We start from the raw sequence: 21,090 nt of genomic DNA, 5'->3' as shown, positions 1-21,090 counted from the left end.
AAAACAAAAAGTAAAAATGGAATTGTGTATATAACGTTTATTTTATTTTTACAATAAATTGTGAATATTTATTCAGAAACATACAATAAATGGATAAGCTTGAAACATAGCAAGCAATGCATAGATCTTTGAACTTTTTGAAACCGTACTAGCATGAGACCAAGTAGTCAAGTCTTATGAGGTTTTTGTGACATGTCCTCCGACAAAAAGAAATACGCCTATCAAGAGTTGCGATGACATGGAGGCCAATGCAAGATAAGTGTCCGACCCAGCGCAGCTGTCGAATGGTAAGCTGGGCTTCTAGACTATTCACACCCGCCTCCAGCAAAACTTCGTCATCGGTAAGGTTAGTGCTGCCAGCCTATTAGCTCTTTATGAAAGGGAGGTAACTCTGATTGAATCGTTTGAGGAGTCCTAGATGCGGAATACTTCGCTTTACCTGCCTACAAAAATCTGTGTCTACCTTCTGGCCGGGCTGCTTTATAGGAATCCTTTAATTAGCAATAACACAATACTGTTTCTGATTCATTTGTTAAGTTTTTTACTTTTAAAAATTACAGAAGCATACAAGGAATACCAAACGCAAACAAGTTTATTTAGATTAGTAAATTTGTTCTGAAGACGTGGTCAATCCAGAATACAGCAATCCACAATATGGAACCGTAAAAGCAAACATTAAGGAAAGGACATTTTGAAGATCACTTTATTAAGTGTACATAACTCAATCCTTTGTGAAAATTATTTCTTGAGGTTTTGAAAATATTAATTTTGAAATAATGATCAATGTGGTTTAAGAGAATCGAAGTTTATTGTAGCATTATAGTATCGAATGTAACAAAGAGTTTATCTTGGTCTTAGAGTATCGAATGTAACAAAGAGGTTATCTTGGTTTTAGAGTATCGAAGATAACAAAAAGGTTTTACAGTGGTCTTAGAGTATCGAATGTGACAAAGAGTTTATCTTGGTTTTAGAGTATCGAATGTAACAAAAAGTTTATCTTGGTCTTAGAGTATCGAATGTAACAAAAATGTTATCTTGGTCTTGAGTATCACAGAGAAACAAACGTTTATTGGTAAATGAATTTAAACTTTAACCCTTTCTCTCCTGCTCTGTTTATGATCATATCATATCTTTCATTCTCAGACACCGTGAAGTGATTCTTCCAATCTCCAACTACACCTGTCAGAAGAAAACAAAAACATAGAGTCGAAGCTAGGTGCTGAAACAAATGTGATACATACATATATTAAACATAAATGAATAACAGCACCAGGGACCAAGTTTGTAAGAGAGAAAGTAGTGAATTAAAATGCTACGAAAATAAGGGCATGCGCCGACCGAGGCGCGAACCTGTGACTCCGGATTCCGGACTCCGGGGGTGGGGGAGGGGCTGGCTGGGGCTTGTGACCTTTGACCACTGGGGGTGGTAATTTGCATACGGGCGAAATGACTCTGGATCAGAAGAATGTTTTTTTTGACATTCCGATGGTCTAGAGGTTAATTTCGCTTGGAGCGTTATCGCTAGGCGGTGGTGTCGAATCCGAGCCTCGGTCGGCGCAGTCCCTTATTTTCGTAGCATTTTAATTCACTACTTTCTCTCTTAAAAACTTGGTCCCTGGTGCTGTTATTCATTTAATAATAATATATGTATGTATCACAGAAGAAAACAAACAAGTTTTTATTTTTAAGTCTCAGAATCACTTGATTAAACTCCTTTTACATTATAGCTTTAGAACAAAGCTATAGTGCAATAAAATCTATGGAGCAATCTTTAGCACAAAATGGAAAGTCAATGTAATAATGCAATCTGTATATCAAAAAATACAAATCGAGAGATTTATCTAAAGAGCAATCTACAGCCAGTGTAGACTTCCGCACATATATATAGCTTTTGTACAGAATATCTTCCTATTTAAACAACAATTGTTAATTTCATGTTTTGTATTCTATATTTAGTTATTTAAGCCTATTCAAACTATTTCTTTTCATCAGACACCTTTGATAACGCTTTAAAACTTTTCAGACAGTTGCAAAGAAACAACAAAAAAACTTCCACCTTTTCTTCAGTTAAAATACATAAATACAGACCCGCCTCCAGAGGAGTTTGGATAAACGGGGCTCTACTCCGAAGCCCTAACAGAATGGGGGCCCCTTTATCCTTTTCTCACTCTGTCTGTCTGGTACAATTTATTGACAAGTTATTCCTTCCGATTCCTATTCTCGGATATATAGTTGAAACCTTACACAATTAGTGACTGTGCCAAGCCAAAAAAAAAACAAAAAAAAAACTCAACCAATAAAACAATTAGTTAATTAATGAGAGGTAATTTCTTATTTTGTTTGACATTGAAAAGTTGAATTAAATCTTACAGTATTGAGAGAAATGTTTTTAGTTGATGAATTATTCCCCTTAGATAAGCTTTTTTTAAATTTTTTTTTTTTAAATTTTGCTTGTTTATTAATATTTGTATTTAATGAACTAACAGTTTTCGCTCAGCGAGGTGGTCGCATGTGGTCTTACCTTTTCGGTAAATTTCTGGGTTCTTATGACCTGGCCCTCGTGACACAGAGAATTCTGCAGGGAACATTTTCTGTCCTGATTGGTTGATTACTTTCATGTTTTCAAAACTACAGGCGTCTGCAACTTTTCGGCAAAATTCATCATCTGCTGGAACTTTCAAAAACCTGGCCAGTTCTTGGATTACTTTGATTGGTTCCTTTCATAATTAAAAATGATATAATACCTATTTAGACATAGATGAGTACAGTTTTTATTCATTAATAATTGTAGACATTGTAACAATGTTAATTTTAAATCTGTTTTATTTTCACTTATTGTCTTCGTTCTAAGGAAAAAAAATCGTTAGTGTGGAAAATGTATCATAACTATGTCATAGTCACGTGATTTGCACTTTTGCTCATTGTTGAAATCAGAATTTATTAGATTTAGAATCAACATTAAAAGCCTTCAGGAGAGAAGACTCAAAAATAACCAATTTAACATAAAACACTTAGAGATAGTCTTTAAATACAAAAACAAAATCTAATAAAATACTCAGAATGACACAAAGATAACGGCACATTCCTCGTTCCATAGGTTAGGACAAATTTGTACAAATGCTCCTTCTTCCCTAGTGCTATTAGAGCATGGAATGGGTTGCCTGAGTCAACTAGGAGATCCAGTGACTTGGCACAGTTAAGTCATTGGTTTACATGCATGACTAGATGCATGAGGCGTAGGACGTAATCATCTTCTTTTTGAGGTAACGTCTGTATTATATAAGATAAGATTAAAAGTAATCTTCTGCATCTTAAGTTTGGAACTGGTGGTTGGGTACTAAAGCTCTTGACTTCTGAATCGAGGAGTCTCGGGTTCGAATCATGGTGGAGATTTTTAGCATCGTGATTTTTAGGACTCTAATGGGTACCTGGCATTAGTTGGAGAAAGTAAAGACAGTTGGTCGTGAACTTTCAGACACTGAAACAGAATATCTTTACACCATTTGTGGTACGTGCTAGCCCTACAGACTACATCTTAAATCTCTTGTCAATGGCATGTACTGACCAGCAAATATGCTATTACCTTTTTCATTTCCTCATAACACAAGTGTATGATAGGGTGGTCTGGGTGGTCCTCCTCGAACTTTGACATTTGCTGGAGGTACTCGAACTGGGTGTGGATTGTAACTAGAGATACAAGAGAGCTCTATAAATGTAAACAATTATTATTTCAAGAAGATTACATTAGACAGAGAGAATTTGGAACAATGGAAAAGTTTGGAAAGAACAAACTATATGAAAAAAAAATCATACAATAAAAATCAATTTTCCAGCAGATAGGATACTTTGCTTCAATCATGTAGGATGCAAATTCCTTGCCTCAATCATGTAGGATGCAGATTCGTTGCCTCAATCATGTGTGATGCAGATTTCTTGCCTCAATCATGTAGGATGCAAATTCCTTGCCTCTATCATGTATGATGCAGATTCGTTGCCTCAATCATGTGTGATGCAGATTTCTTGCCTCAATCATGTAGGATGCAAATTCCAAGATTTAATCATGTATGATACAGATTACTTGCCTCAATCATGTGTGATGCAGATTCCTTGTCTAAATCATGTAGGATGCAAATTCGTTTTCTCAAGCATGTAAGATTCAAATTTCCTGTTTTAAGCATAAACTCTTCCTGGACTCAATCTCAATAGTGCGAGACTCCCAGGGCTGTTGGTTTGCAGTGGTGGAGGAGAGAAACAAAGAGAATTCTGGGTGGATTTTACTGTTTTTTTTATTTTTTATTTATTGACATTTTAAATCGGAATTCGAACTTGTGGCACACGCCTGCCCGAGCAGACATGCTAACCACTCTGCTAGTCAGATTCTTATGACTCGAGAAGATTGTATAGTTGTAGTTTGTTTGTTTCAATTTACAGCGACGACCTACAAAGGGAACTAATTAAGCTTATAACACCACTTCAGTCAAGTAAAATTTCTTTCCCTTGTTTGAGATACCAAACAAAATAATTAACTACCAATAGTTAATTAACTAATTGGTTAATTATTTTTATTGATTCTTGTGTTCTTAGGTAAAAGAAATAATTGTGCGAAATTTCAACTTAATTCCGAGAAATAACGTGTACAGTCTTTTTACTAAACAGACATACAAAGTGAGTTGAGATGAGCTTTGTTACAAGAATATTATTTTTTGCTGGGTTACATTTTACATTCGCAGATATTTTAAATTGTATATAGTTTAGTGTGGCCATATTACAAGATCTTCGAGGCTCGCAAAAGCTTTCATTCAGGGAACAGTACCAGGATAAAGAAGAAGAGGCAGACAGAAAAAGCGATGGGAGGACAGCATAAAAGAACGGACGGGCCTGCCACTGAAAGAGGTTCTAACTAAGGCTAAAGACAGAGAGGAATGGAGAAAGGTGCTTGACGAATCTTGCATGTGGCCCCAACAGTCTAACAGACTAAGGGATAGGAAAGGTAAAAAAAAAATAAAAAATTAAATATGCTTTTCTTTATTAATAGTGAAAATTTTTTTAATGTGATGTTAAATTGTGAAAGCATGTTTATTTTTTGGTTTCAAATCAACATTGACCAAACAACTCACTCTTCTTGGAGCCAAGATCGCGAGCCAGCCTCGGCGACTTGCTCCCAATGTCTGTATGTGTCGTTCACCAGAAAACGCCTAGCATACGACACACGCCCCTGCTAACACTACATGGCGCTGTGTCCCGACTGCCCCCAAAACTCTACTCTATATAGGCTGAGACCCTAACCCACGCCTAAACTAACGCTACTAAATCGTCCGTGTCTATCCCATCCTACGGATATCGAGTCGCCCTACCAGGTAATAAATCTAAGTGTCACACTATTCCTACGTTTTGTCTGTCTTTACTCTGTAAAGTCTGTCGATGAGCCGTGGAAACACCTTACAAAATAATTAACTTTGCTCACACACACACACACACATATCTGTGACAACTTACATAACGCTATACAAACACAATGTTAGTACCTACTTACATTTATCGGCCATCGACGTCTCTAGAACATCAGAGAAGGTAAATCTGGAGTCCACAATGACACTTTTGTAATGATAATAAAAAGAAACTAAAGTATCTTTAGGATTTCTCCAAACGTGAATTATCTGAGGAAAGACAGCAAAGTGTCAGTTAAAGCATGAGTCTATTTTAGACATCTAATGAATTGTGGGTTTCGCAATGAATGCTTTCTTTGAACGAAGTCATTAGTCGGTACGTAACGTTTTGGCGCAGCCCTTTTGGCGCGAGACGTTTCGACGCAGCCGTTTTTTTGGCGCAGGGTACGCCAAAACGTCTTCCTTCGATAATTAGTCGCTTTTGATTCAGGTTACATCCTTACCACCATGAAATATTAAATTAGTGAGCACCATCATAACTACTCTGGTTCACACTTTTATTGTCTCTTTTTTTAAAAAGAGTTCCTACTCTTGTCTGTTACAGCGTACATTGTTTCGACATGTTACTTGTGTTGAAGCGTTACTAGGGTTGGTGTCACACGTTGCGTTTAACTAATTTTGTCTTTCCACTTTCCCTTTCCCAGATTCCTCTTCCCAACCAAACACAAAAAAAACATACCAAATTTTCGGGTATTTTGTTAATATCACTGATTTAAAATATCATCTGTTTTTCTTTCATTTGTTTTCATCCATTATAAGTGTGTATAATGCTAAAAAGGAATGATGTATGACGCAAGTCTAGTTTAGAAAATCTTGTTTTATACCTTGGACTTTTTGGCTATGATCTCTTGTGGGAGGTGAGCAAACACGAAGTGGCTGTTGATGATCCTGGGCGATTCCTCTTTCTCGCACCTGGCTATCCCGCCATTAGATTCTAACATAACCTGTTCCTTGCATCGCTTCTCGTAGTCCGTCGTCTGCCTGAGCAGCATGTGAGTTATCTCCCACACCCAATGTGTACCTGTTGAGGGACAAGAACAAAATGACACTTTCAAGACAACACAACACAAAATATTTTAAAGGCGTTGTATGGAAACACACACACACTAACACACACACACACACACACACACATCATACATATATATATATGAATAAAAAATCATCAAGTGAGGATTTTGATGTGCACGAGGCTTATAGGGTCTTATTATTAAACATAAGGGTGCTTAGGCTGAGTGGTTAAGCTCTTGGCTTTCGAAGCTATAGGCCCTGGCTTCGAATCCTGGTGAAGACTTGGATTTTAAAATTTTGGAATTTTTTGGGCGCCCTTGAGTCCACCCTACTCTAATGGGTACCTGACTCGTTAACCGTTGGCCAAAGAAACAGATGACCTTAACACCATCTGCCCTAAAGACCCTTAAGGTCTGAAAGGGGAACTTTATTTTTTTTTTCCTATTTGTTTTTTTAGCATTTCTCAAGCAATAAAATAAAGGGACATAGAAAAAAGTAATCGATAAGTGAAAAGTAAAGTTCACAATGACCAGCTGCCTTTGCATTTCCCCCAACTAACGTCAGGTATCCATTAGAGCTGGGTGAACTCAGAGGAACCCAGAGATCCCGAAATAAAAAATCTCAGTCTTCATCAGGATTTGAACACGGGACGCCGGTTCGGAAAGCCAGGCGTTTTACCGCTCAGCCGTCACGCCTCAACGGAGAAGTATGCAGAAAACAATTAAGGAAATTTTAATGAAAAAAAAAGAAAGATTGGAAGAGAATTTGAAAAAAAAAGAAAAGAAAATGAACTAAACAATGTCAATGACGTCAAGTCGAAAGCTCGTTAGTGCTAACTAAAAGTAAAAATTAGATTTAACTCCTGCTACAAATGAAAGAGCTTAGAAATCTGATAATACAAGAGCTAAAAATGTAACAATATAATTAGCTTAGACTTTTTAAAATGTATTGATGTCCACACTTTTTTTTTAATATACACCGGATACACCAGTCATGACATTAATTAGTTACCCAGCAGACTTTCTGAAATGTGTACTTCCTCCGACTTACCACACTTTGGGTACGCTGCCAGAATGACGTCATCATCCCTGATCTTAAAGCCTCTAATGTTCTCGACATGCTGTAGCGGGTCGGACAAGTTGGTAGGTCCGACCACTCGCCATCCGTATGCCTCCGGGCAAGATTCTTTTCTGATTAAACTAGCCAGGCCAGTTTCAGGCTCCTTATCAATAGTGGCCATTATGTGACCAGAGTTGAATGGTCCTTTAAAGATAAAATATAAGATGAATTCCAATACTAGAGCCAGTTTTCATTTGATAAAGTTCAAATTGTAAAGTTTAAAGAGGAAGAAATAAGGCGATGATCTAAGGCATTGATTCCTAAACCACGTCACGCGAGCCAAATCTGGTCCCCGAGCTACGAGGCACTTCGCCGAACGGCCCAGTTTCTCGTCAGAGGACTACGGGAGGATTAGTCCCTCCTGCTCTTTTTTCCAATAGGAGTTCATCTAAGGTCCTCGAAACATCTGTCCAGAGAGCTGAAACCACCGATGCACATTTCCATTGGCCTTTTTTTTTTAAGGTGATGGGGCCGCATCTAGTCCCCGAAATCGAAAGATTCTAGCTTACAAAGCCTCGTCGTGACGACTACATGGTAACGTCCCGAAGTGAAAACTGGAAAGACGAATATCGGGCGGCGAAACAGTTTCCGAGGTGTTATTAATTGACTAATTCGTTAATTTTTCTTATTGCTTCATGTGCAAAGTTTCAACTTGATCCAAGAATGGTTATGGGAGAAATAATGTGTACACACTTTTTAACAGACGGACAGAGTGAGTTGATAATACTGTTTGTAATAAAAAAAAAAAAAAATAGTTGCTTCAAATAAAACCCAGATACACTCGATAATATGAAAATGCCGATATTAGTTTTTTTATCAAATAACAGTTGGGTTTTTTTAACACAGCATCTCGTTTCCCTTAGAGTTAAACCACCTCGACGTTAGATCCCCATTCAATCGCTACATAACAGGCTCTTATGTTCTAGAAATGTCTGGCCCCAAAAGCACCTCTTTCAAAGAGAGACTGTATTGAAATCTGCCTGATCTAGAAACCACTGCGAGGAATTGAAGCTGGTTATGTGAACCCTTCAACACAATAAGAACGCAGACAAATATCAATCTGTCTGCGAATAAATAATAAAACTACTCTTTTCTAGATCTAGAGAATGAAAAGCTTAATCTCATTGAATATTAAATTTGTCTTTTGCAGCGGATAAAGCTTAAGCGACCAACTTTCCCTATTGTGTCTCGCTACGAAATAGTAAATCCTAATTTACACGCATACACTTTACCAGGATTTGAACTAAAGCTCAGCCAGGCAGACCACAATAGTGTTTACTTGACTTAGTGTCCTACTTACCGGTTGAAATCTAGTCCACTCTGGGAATCCTTTTTGTGTTTTTAATGTCAACAATTTTTACTTTTATTCAAACGTCTAGATATTGTACCATTGTGATTCTTTGAAGAATGAAGCGTTGGTCAATGTCTTCTTAACGTTATACAGATCGCACACTATAATCCCAGTAGTTTATATTGCTGTTATTAACTAGAACATTAAATGGTATCAACCAGAGCGTAATATGGTCTACATTCCAGTGAGATAAGTCTATATCTGTACGTGCATGTTATATCAAACCATATAATGTATTTGTTCTTCTCTCAACATGTATTACAGTTATCTCTAAGTGTGTTCACTAATGATAACACTAATTGTGTTCGCTAATGATATCACTAAGTGTGTTCGCTAATGATACCACTAAGTGTGTTCGCTAATGATATCACTAAGTGTGTTCGCTAATGATATAGCTAAGTGTGTTCGCTAATGATATAGCTAAGTGTGTTCGCTAATGATATCAATGTGTTCGCTAATGATATCAATGTGTTCGCTAATGATATCAATGTGTTCGCTAATGATATCGTTTAAAAGTAGTTCAAAAGCTTTCTAAAGATCAACGTAAATGAAATTTAATTATCTAGTGTTCCACAGTCCTGTTTTTTTTTAAATTGTATTTACTAAGTCTTTCTTTGAAATAAAGGCTGAAATGTCACAGTCCTCGAGATGTTTGTCTGACAAGGGGGCTCGAACTCTAATCCTCTCCCCGCCACAGGACCATAGCTTCGAGCAAGCTTCATCTTCACCTTAGTCTGCTGAACCGTTTGGGCTTAACACATGATATATTAACCATCTTTATCCATTCCTTTTTGTCTCTTTCAATGACAGGCCGGTCCATTCTTTTATGTTGTCTTCCCATCGCTTTCTACGTCTGCCTCTTCTTCTTTTGCCTGGTTCTGTTCCTTCAATGAAGTTCTTTGAGAGCCATGAGAACCTGTGCTAAGGCCTTAAAGTTTTAGTTTGCTTTTTTGTTTTATAGTAGTTAGCTGATCATCGTGGTTTCACGGATTGATACTGTGACCTAACTCGATCTGTTTATAGAAACCGGGGTCAGATAAAAGAAGCCACAGAACTTATAATCATCCAATCAGGGAAAGAAGTCAGTGAAAAAGGTCGCAAACGTAAGTTTTTAGAAGGTGATAGTTAATTAAATATTTAGAATAGAAGTTTTTTATGATTCTGGAAAATACGGTTTAAAAAAATATAAATTAGGGTAAAGCTAGTTACTCGGGGTCCTTATATAATAACGGGTCCTTTGCATAGTAACTGTCTTGGCGTTGTAATGAGTTCTTAAACGACATAAGGTCCATTAGTTGAATTAAAGTTGTATCATAAAGTTGTTTCAGTAATAAGTCATATCAGTTAAAGTTGTGTTAGTAGAAAGTTTAATATTATCACGAGATTTAAGTCAAGTTGTGATTGAATTGAAAATCTATGTATATTTTTAATTTGAGGAAGTTTAATAACGAAGGAAGAAAATAACATATATGTTTCTTTAGTGTGTGGTCAAGTTATTTATAGACATCTCCGTCAAGGTGATTCTGTTTGTCTCCTTGTTAATATAAGAAGAAAAAAATACAGCTAATTTAGAAATAATAATAATAATACATCATCGATAAATATCAGGCAATAAATAAACAGAAATAATCACACGTGACACCAAGTTGCTGTTGTCATCTTGTTTCTAATCTCTTAATGCAATCTAGGGTCCTTCAGTCGTATCACAATTCCACTGCTAAGATCCCCCTCCTCCTTGTAGTCAAGGTCCGAAATATGCATGCATTTAAGAATGTGCTCATTATCATCAGTCTAATTTTAGTGTCGAGGGCTGTGAGTTTGTCTTTACATATTCTTTTAAGTTTTGCTTAGTGCTGCTTAGGTTTGTGGTAACTTCACCTGAAACGGTATCTCCAAGAAGCTAAGCAAACTATTGCAAGAAAAAAAAGTAAAAAGTAGTTCCCCTTTCAGACCTTGTGGTCTATTGGGCAGATGATGTAAAGGTCATCTATTTCTGTGGCCTACGGTTAACGAGGGTGTCATGTGGCCAGCACAACGACCAACCGCCTTTGCTTTTTCCCAAATAACTATAACGTCCGGTATCCATTGGAGGTGGGTGGATTCAGAAGCGCCCAAAGATCCCGAAATTAAAAATCCCAGTCTACACCAGGATTGGAACCCAAGACCCCCGGTTCGGAAGCCAAGCGCTTTACCACTCAGCCTCCGTACCTCTCTCTAAAAAGAAGTTTTTATAAAAATGTTGCTATTTGATGTGCTTTGGACGACGGTAAATCGAGAGGTAGTTTTGATTAACTACATACATTAGATGTGGTTACTCTCGAAAACTTCCGTTATAAAAACCGAAAATGATAAAACTCTTTTGCTAACTTCAAAGTATTGCTGTAACTCAAATACTGCTTTAGTACAGAAAGAAAGTTCAAGAAGTGATATGTAGTGTTCTTTTTACGACGCTTATATCAACTAACTCTGTCTGTCTGTCTGTCTTTATGTCTGGTCAAAAGTTTGTACATGTTATTTCTCCCACACCCAATCTGGGATCAAGTTGAAGTTTTGCACAACTATTTATATCACCTGACAACACAAGAATCAATGAAAACAATATTAAACAGTTAGTTAATTAACTGTTATTGTGTTTGGTATCTTGAACAAGGGAAAGAAATCATACTTGACAGATGTGGTGGTATAAGTTGAATTAGTCCCCTTGAGCACACTTGAGCCCTGGGTGAACTTTTTTTATGCATTAAAAAAAATACGATCATGTAAACATTCACCAAGATACCCCCCCCCCTTCTTCCCTCCTCCTTTCAGAACTGGTCCAGACAGTGACAGGATCATAGCGCATTGAGAAATCTAAAAGCTAAACAAAAATAGTAAAAATATTTCTAATATTTCGCACAGACTATTATTAGGTTGGCAGTATACATAATTACATGACAGATCCAAACTAATTTATACAATGACACTATAAACTTATACATTTCTTTTTCTGGTTTCTTCTTGAAACAAAGATTGGATAACACACAGTCGCACACTAGGTTGTACTGACCACGCCTTCACATCGTATCCGCCGTATTTTTGTTAAAGTTACCGGTATGTCCTTGGAATGTAAATAAGACAGAGAACAAATCAAAATGTAAAAAAAACCGAGCAGATCAAGAGTTAAATTTGTAAGAATCTCGATAAAAGGTCGTTAAAGTTTGTGTTAAAAGATGGCGATCTGCCTGAGCAGGCACGTTAGGCTCTAGGGCATTTTACGTCTCGAGAAATGATCTTTTCACTTTAAAACATTTTGTGTGACTAAAGAGGCCAATGCTTGATGCACAGCTGCGTTCACAGGTTGGGTATATGTCGTCATCATGCGCCGTTGCATTTTCACCCTTCTTTCTGGTACATGACTAATAAATTAACTAATTTGCAATAAAATAATAAAACAATTAACTTTCAAAATTACAGCAACAGGGAATACTAAACACTAAGCATTTTCTGTACAGGAGAGATATGTTGTGACCCAAGGAATACAAAAATAATTACCCCCCTTTTAGACCTTGCGATGTATAGGGCAGATGATGTAAAGATAATCTATATTTTTAGGACTAAAGTGAGACAAGAAATGTCACGTGGCCAGCACAACGACTATCCGCTTTTACTTTACCATACTTGTGTAAAAAAAAAAAAGAATTTAGTTGACTCAGGGGAGTCCTAAGAATCCTGAAATTGAAAATGCCACTCTTCTTTTTCTCTGCATTCTAACCACTCAACCACCATGAGGACAAATAAAGATGAACAGCTCAGGTACAGAACAAAAAATAATTCAACGCTTTTTGAGAGTTTTTTCTTCAAATATTTATTTTGATACAATGATCAGTGTGGTCTTAGAGTATCAAGTGTAACAAAAATTGTATCTGGTCTCAGAGTATGGAAGAGAATCAAAAGTTTATTGATATATAAATTTAAACTTTAACCCTTTCTCTTCTGCTCTGTTTATGACGTCATCATATCTTTCATTCTCGGACACCGTGAAGTGATTCTTCCAATCTCCAACTACACCTGTCAAAAAAAAAAAAAAATTGAAACTCTCGTGACATAGTAAGATTTCTAAATAGACTATTTTTCAAGAGAATTTGTTTCTACAATGCCTATTTTTTTGTATGAAAATAATACTAACTTTAATAATAATTACTATAATAAAAAATTAATAATATTAATAATAATATTAACAATAGTAATACAGAGTAGCCTAATACACAAATCTCTTTCGAATCGCAACACTTGCAGAGACTTTGGAGATAGAGAATGTACAAAGTTCAAAGGGCACCAACTGACTTCCCGTTTCAAAACATTTTGTTTTGCATGCGAGAGTATTTTTTCCTATGACACATTGTAGACCTACCAAGACTGGGTGTTGGAGATTGTGACGATAACCTTATCAATGTCAAGGGCGCTAAATTGAGCTTCCGTTTCGTCAACGAAAAAAAAATTGTGCCTTATTTTAAACAAAAATATTATTGCATGTCAGTTCAACTATGTATTATATCACTATAGTTACCGCTAGTAAGTTGCCCATCGTTGAGTGAAATTCTAATGTTTCCTATTTATTTACATTTATTTATCTTATAAATATACAGACGTTACGTCGTACGCGTCATGCATCTAGTCATGCATGTTAACCAATGTCAATAAATTAGACTATCTGAATCAGCTGTGCTAATTAAGTGCAAAACAATATTATCATAAGCTTTTTAACAACAAGTCAACATTTCCTGTATTTTGTACACCTGATACACTAAAAAACGAACTATTTTTATTTTTTTCCACCATGTATGAAAATGGCCAATTTATACACATTTCTCAGGCAAAGTGAATCAAGAATGACAACTTACATTTTCTATATCAAGAGTAAACATAGAGTTAGTTCTCTTTACTTCAACCCCCCCCCCCCCCCTTTTTCCCTTGTTTCAACCAACATTTTTTAAACAGTAATAGTTTCCGCTCATCTAAATGTCTGACCTTTTCGGTAGATTTCAGGGCTCTTGACACCTGGCTGTCGTGCCGCAGAGAATTCTGGAGGGAAAGTTTTCTGTCCTGACTGGCTCATCACTTTCATGTTCTCAAAACTACAGACGTCTGCAACTTTTTGGCAAAATTCTTCAGTGGCTGGAACGTTCAAAAACCTGGCCAGTTGTTGGATTACTTTGGCGGGTTCCTTTGAAAATTTTAAAATGTTGAAGTTTAAATTTTGGGCTTGAATGCATACACACACGCACACGTACGTCCAGTGGCGTTCCCAGAGTGCCAGGTGCCCTGGGGCGTAACATCTGTCGGTGCCTTACCCCACCTCCCAATGTGTATTATTTACGTTAGCCTTGAAATAGTGAAATATAATATTTATGGAGCGTTCTGATACCCAATTAGGCGCCCCCTCTATCCTCTGGCACCCTGAGCCGCCCCCACCTTCCCGTCGCTACGCTACTGTGTTCGTCCATTATAGAATTAGAAAGTAATTTTAAGGTACATTTTATACTTGCTTCAATTCATGTTAGTTATAGGTAATAGAAAATAAAAAAGATCTTGGTGTGAAATCTGTATGTTAGATAAGATTTGAAACCATCGTTCGAACTTTGACCCTGACAAGTTCTGATTGGTGGAAATACTTCTACCTTTCTCATTTCCTCATAACACATGTGCATGATGGGGTGGTCTGCGTGGTCCTCTTCAAACTTTGAAATTTGCTGGAGGTACTCGAACTGGGTGTGGAGTCGAACTGGAACAGAATTTAACGTAAAGCTAAGAAATGTATTAATATAATAATGTATTAAAAATACTTTTAAAAGTATTATCTAATGGGAAGAACCGCAAAATCACTGACACATCTCTCAATACTGCAAGGATTAACTCTTTTTCTATTTAAAATAAATTAATTTATCACCACTTATTAATTAGAAAATTATTTTTTTTAATTAAAGTAAAGAACTAAAGTTCCCCTTTCAGACCTTGCGATCTATAGGGCAGATAATATATGTATATATAATTATGATGCTATACAAAGGGACGTAACTGACTTACGTTTGTTGGCCATTGAAAGCTCTAGAATATCAGAGAATCTGAAGCTCGAGCCCATGCTCGTGAAATGATGATAAAAGGAGACTAGAGTATCTTTAGGGTTTCTCCACACATGGATTATCTGAGAACAACAGCAACAGAGTCAATGAAACATAGTCCTGTAAAAGTGAATTCTAAACATCAAATTGTGCTGTGAGTCTTTGCACTTCTGGAGGGGAATGTGAGTCTCTTGAAGATTTTCTTTACAATGAAGTCTGAAATGTGTGTCACGTATAAATGGCTGATGACCATTTCTTTATTGCTTGTAGATGTTTCTTATTTTATCCTTCTCACAACCTAATACCATAAACTTAAAAAAAATCCAGTTTGGGGACACATCGAATTTATGTATGTAAAACAATGAATTTATGTATGTAAAACAATGAATTTATGTATGTAAAACAATGAATTTGTGTATGTAAAGCAATGAATTTATGTATGTAAAACAATGAATTTGTGTATGTAAAACAATGAATTTGTGTATGTAAAGCAATGAATTTATATATGTAAAGCAATGAATTTGTGTATGTAAAGCAATGAATTTGTGTATGTAAAGCAATGAATTTATATATGTAAAACAATGAATTTGTGTATGTAAAGCAATGAATTTGTGTATGTAAAGCAATGAATTTATGTATGTAAAACAATGAAATTGTGTATGTAAAGCAATGAATTTGTGTATGTAAAGCAATGAATTTATGTATGTAAAACAATGAATTTATGTATGTAAAACAATGAATTTGTGTATGTAAAGCAATGTATTTGTGTATGTAAAACAATGAATTTGTGTATGTAAAGCAATGAATTTATATATGTAAAACAATGAATTTGTGTATGTAAAGCAATGAATTTATATATGTAAAACAATGTATTTGTGTATGTAAAGCAATGAATTTGTGTATGTAAAGCAATGAATTTATGTATGTAAAACAATGAATTTGTGTATGTAAAGCAATGAATTTATGTATGTAAAACAATGAATTTGTGTATGTAAAGCAATGAATTTGTGTATGTAAAGCAATGAATTTATATATGTAAAACAATGAATTTGTGTATGTAAAGCAATGAATTTATGTATGTAAAACAATGTATTTGTGTATGTAAAGCAATGAATTTGTGTATGTAAAGCAATGAATTTATGTATGTAAAACAATGTATTTGTGTATGTAAAGCAATGTATTTGTGTATATGTAAAACAATGAATTTGTGTATGTAAAGCAATGAATTTGTGTATGTAAAGCAATGAATTTATATATGTAAAACAATGAATTTGTGTATGTAAAACTATGAAATTATGTATGTAAAACAATGAATTTATATATGTAAAACAATGAATTTACGTAACTAAAACAATGAATTTATAAATGTAAAACATTGAATTAATGTATGTAAAACAATGAATTTATGTAAGTAAAACAATGAATTTATGTATGTAGAACAGTGAATTCAAGAAGGTCAGTGTCCTACACCACACAACTCAGACATTCTTGAATTTCCTGTATATACGTTCGGTAGTTTATTAAATTAAGTATCTCATTGAGTGAAGTATTCTTAAGGAGTATACTAGTGGCACTAGTGCTAGAGATTCCTTTCTTCCTGTAGCCAAAAGACTGAACTGGGGCTTGGAGTTGCTCTCTAGCGATGCAGACCCTAGACAACGATCTTCACAACCACCCAAGTACATAGAGGCCGGTTTGTGACACCAGTGATGATCGATGCCATATTGAAAACTTCACACACAGGACCAGGGGGTGAATAGCTCTCAGTCTACTCCTGTCTTCTGAGACAGATCCTTCCCAGTTGCCAAATAAATTAAGGGGCGTATTGTCGCTCCTGTAAACAATCATATTCGAAGTAAGATACAAAACCTTTCATAATAATCACAAGCAAACATGCTGTTAAGTGGTGCAGTGGGCGTGTCTATCAACTCTCCCTCATGGCACTGATACGATGGTTAAGTAGAAACTTCAGATTGTACACTGAAAATGATACTTTATGATAAATACTGTGTGATGACTTAAAAAGGAAGGATGTGCTAATATGTTTAAATTGCGTCATCGTTTGTTGTGGATGTTTTGTGAGAAAGTACTTGAAAGGACGTGACGTTTTAAAATCATTGTTTTCAATGTCTTCTTATCTTATCTTATACAATACAGACGTTACTTGAAAAAGAAGATGATTACGTGATTACGTCCTACGCGTCATGCATCTAGTCATGTATGTAAACCAATGACCTAAATTCTGTCAAGTCACTGGTTTTCCTGGCTAGCTCAGGCATCCCATGCTCTAATAACACTAGGGAAGAAGGAGAATTTTTACACATATGTCCTAGCATATGGGACGAGGAATGTGCCTTTATCTTTGTGTCTTTCAGAGTATTTTATTAAATTTTGTTATTGTATTTGAAGATTATGGTTCAGTGTTTTATGTATAGTTGCTACTTTACTTTTTTCTTTCCTGAAGGCTTTCTAAATTTAGTGATTTTACTTATATATCAGCACAAAGTCTCTGTTAATTAATAATGTTTCATTGTCTACAGTAATTTATTCTCTGTGAAAACAGAAGATACTGTGTAAATATCTGGTATAGCTTACCGGTCACCTCCCTAGTGGAACATCGTCTTTGTTGAAGGTATATATAAATGTACATGGCCTATTTAGAAAGCCTAGACCATACCTTGGTCTTTTTGGCTATGATCTCTTGAGGCAGATGAACAAATACGAAGTGGCTGTTGAGAATTCTGGGTGATTCCTCTTTCTCGCACCTGGCCAGACCTCCGGGAGCTTCTAACATGATTTGTTCCTTGCATCGCTTCTCGTAGTCTGTTGTCTGCCTGAGAAGCATGTGAGTTATCTCCCACACCCAATGTGTACCTGTAGAGACATGTCAAAATGAAACAATGAACTAATACATGATTTGAACTAATTGTTGTCGTTGCTAATTATTATATAATAGTCCAACGATTTTAAGCATTAAAAAGCATTAATAATGCTTACATTTTACTATCACAGATGTGGCAGAGAAGACGCCGATCATGAAAACAGAAACAGGAATTCTTTCGCTACCTTAAGCAACTAAATCATTTAGTATAATCAAACTATCTTCTGTAAACTTTTAGTGTAATGTCAAAGTGAAAATGTGATAAGAAAATATATTTTGATGGCTTGCGTTAATACTATTTTGTTTTGTATATGCACAATTGTAAGACGAATTTCCTCAAGAATAATAATCATAATAATAATAATATAGTTTGATCAATAAGGATAATCGATGTTACAAATATTTTCGAGTCTACTGATCACTTATTTTACTGGGATAGCCCCATTTTGGCTTACAAAATGTAGATTTTAATCTCTCTGATCTGCTGTTTATTGATAAAAAAAATAATTAAAAAAACGCTACCATTATTGACATCGACGTACTACTGTCTTATAATTTAAGAAAAGCTGAAATGGAAAAACAAAGAAAATATGAGTCAATAGGCTTGGAGATTAAGCGTTTACGGAATAACAATATACTCCATTGTTATTTCAGCCGAAGGGATAATGACAACTCAGCTCACGGATACACTCAAGGCCCTTAAAATTCCTAGGACGACTCCTGTTGCCTGTCCGAGGGCGGTACTGCTGCAGACCTGCCACTTCACCAGAAAATGTCTCAGTGGACACTGTTATAGGAACTCTCTAACGAAGCTCGTCCCAGAGAATGAATATTAGTTAGTTTTTCACAGCATAATAATAATTCTTGAAAGCTAAGTTTTTAAATTTGATTTTCAATGTCTCTAAATATTTCTTCCAACTTACCACATTTCGGATACGCCGTAATTAGGACGTCATCATTCCTGATCTTAAAAGATCTGATGTCTTCGATATATTGTAATGGGTCGGATACAGTGGTAGGTCCGACTACTCGCCATCCATATGCCTTCGGGCAAGAATCTTCGGTGTTTAAATTTATTAAGCCAAATCCTTTACTGGTGGTCATAATACTGTCATGTTCCTTGCGTTCTGTCAAAGAAAAAAATCTTAAATTAATCAATAAACAAGTTTCACTCACTTAGGGCTCATATACTAGGCCTTAGGTTCCATAGAGAAGGCCTGAAGTCTCATATAGTAGGCCCTAGGGTTTCAAATAGTAGAACTTTTTACAAAAACGAAAAGTTGATAATTCTAGCTCTAACCTATTTCAAAGCGGACCTTTCCTTTTGAACCATTCTTGATAGGTATCTTCTTATCTTATATTATATTACCTTATAATTTACAGACTTTAATTCAAAAGAGAAGATGATATCAAACGCGTGTCAGTGTGTCAGTCTAGTTTTGCATGTTAATTGGTGACTTAAACTTTGTTTTTCTTGGCTGATTCAAGCAACCGAGACCATACTGCAATGACACTAGGGAAAAAACAAGATTTGTATAAATTTATCCCAGCATTGGAATAAGAAATGTGCCTTTATCTTTGTTTCTTTCTGAGTTTTTTTTTAATTAGTTTTTCTTTTTGTATTTGAAGATTATGGTTCAGTGTTTTATGTCTAATTGCTACTTTACTTTTAAGTCTTCTAATCTGAAGGGTCTCTAAATTTAGTGATTTTACTAAAGGTGTTACTCTTATGAACTCTTATGGTCTTATGAAACAAATTAAACTTATTACCATTATCTAATTAAATAATTGGAATTTTTTAATTTGGTTCATGCTTTGTTAGGGACAACGGATAATTGTGAAAAGTTTCAACTTGATCCGAGAATGGGACGTGTGAGAAATAACGTGTTTAAAATGTGTACCAGACAGACAGAAAGACAGACAGACAGAGTTGATGTAAGCTTTGTAACAAGCACAGCCATTACCAGGAGTAGATCTTGGTGTTTTAAGACTCGTCAACTATCACTTTACATTACGTACTTACCTGTACCAATATGTTTCCCCTCTTGCCAACCTTTGTCTCTTTTAGCTGTTCAACTTTGTCAGTAACCGAATGTTTCTATATCAATGTTATGTAATACGTGCTATGGAATTCGAAATGAGCCATGGGTCAATGTAGCACAAGGTCACATTCAACATGCGTTTAAAATGAGGTGTCGTGACATTCCAAGTGGGTTAGAGATTATCTAGAGTAAAATATGTTTTATCATTTAGTCATGTCAGTCTTTATGTAGATGTTGTCAAACCGTCAGAGGCGTAGCGAGGGGGTGCATCATGCCCTGGCGCAACCCGAAAAGGGGCTTCAAAGGATTTCTAAAGAAATTTTTAAAAAAATATTTTAGCAGCCCCCGTAAGGGGAAAAGATGCTATTAGTTTTGTGTGGAACGTCCGTCCGTCCGTCCGTCCTGTTTAGATCTCGCAAACTAGATGAGATAGTGAAAATCCGACATCATGATATTTTAGACCTTTCAAAGTTCTGATGCAACGGCTACTTTTTTCTTTTCTTAAAGTGAAAAATCTAATTTTTTAAATCACTTATGCAAGCATATTTTTTCATAAAAATACACACCACTTTTACAACTATTCATTATTAAGAGTAACAAACACAGGAGGCTATTTAGCAAGAGAGATACTAATAAACATATTTTTGACACATTAAGCAAACGGATCTCGAAAACAGCTCTATTTTCCTAGAAATTTGACAGTTGATGCATACCATTGGGAAAAAAATTACTCGCTAAGGGAAAACTCTAGATAGACAGTTATAATTTTTCAAAGTATAAAAAGAAATTTTAATTTGGCTAAAGAACTAGAAAATATTTGGCATTTATTATTTATTAAGAGAAAAACCAATCGCTCTATTAGTGATATAAAGGAGGTATTGTCTTAGAAATTTATTTTTAAAGTATTTAAAATTTTTTCTTGTTAATAGTATATTCTAATTATTGACTACAATCTATTATTATATTACAGTATGTTGTTTCTGGATAGGAAGGGTGCCGCAGTAAATACTCGCTAACCTCTGCAAACCTTGTATTTTGTTTCTTCAATGTATGTTTTCTAGACGTTTGTAGGCTATAGGTTGTTAAAGCATGCAATGTGTTTGTTATATAGCTGTAACATTTACCCTCTGAAAACACTATG

General features: G+C 35.5%; 2 protein-coding genes across 2 annotated transcripts; both read right to left on the bottom strand.

The window, feature by feature from the left end:
* Window positions 1–22: 22 nt before the first annotated feature.
* On the bottom strand, window positions 23–9,093 carry LOC106076374 (sulfotransferase 1B1-like). Its single transcript, XM_056006256.1, has 7 exons — window positions 8,878–9,093; window positions 7,509–7,721; window positions 6,272–6,468; window positions 5,534–5,657; window positions 3,584–3,687; window positions 2,522–2,717; window positions 23–1,179 (listed from the first exon to the last, which is right to left on the bottom strand). Exons 2-7 carry the CDS (start codon window positions 7,696–7,698, stop codon window positions 1,067–1,069), a joined length of 924 nt encoding a protein of 307 aa, XP_055862231.1. The 5' UTR covers window positions 7,699–7,721; window positions 8,878–9,093; the 3' UTR covers window positions 23–1,066.
* A 3,653-nt stretch (window positions 9,094–12,746) lies between these two features.
* On the bottom strand, window positions 12,747–20,085 carry LOC106060255 (sulfotransferase 1A1-like). Its single transcript, XM_056006265.1, has 7 exons — window positions 19,931–20,085; window positions 18,831–19,034; window positions 17,704–17,900; window positions 14,992–15,109; window positions 14,586–14,689; window positions 13,936–14,131; window positions 12,747–12,975 (listed from the first exon to the last, which is right to left on the bottom strand). Exons 2-7 carry the CDS (start codon window positions 19,009–19,011, stop codon window positions 12,863–12,865), a joined length of 909 nt encoding a protein of 302 aa, XP_055862240.1. The 5' UTR covers window positions 19,012–19,034; window positions 19,931–20,085; the 3' UTR covers window positions 12,747–12,862.
* Window positions 20,086–21,090: the final 1,005 nt, after the last annotated feature.

The sequence above is a fragment of the Biomphalaria glabrata genome, chromosome 12 (assembly GCF_947242115.1).
Source record: "Biomphalaria glabrata chromosome 12, xgBioGlab47.1, whole genome shotgun sequence".
Taxonomy (NCBI): domain Eukaryota; kingdom Metazoa; phylum Mollusca; class Gastropoda; family Planorbidae; genus Biomphalaria; species Biomphalaria glabrata.
The sequence above is the reverse complement of the archived record's forward strand: the minus strand, read 5'-3'. Positions and strand labels throughout refer to the sequence as shown.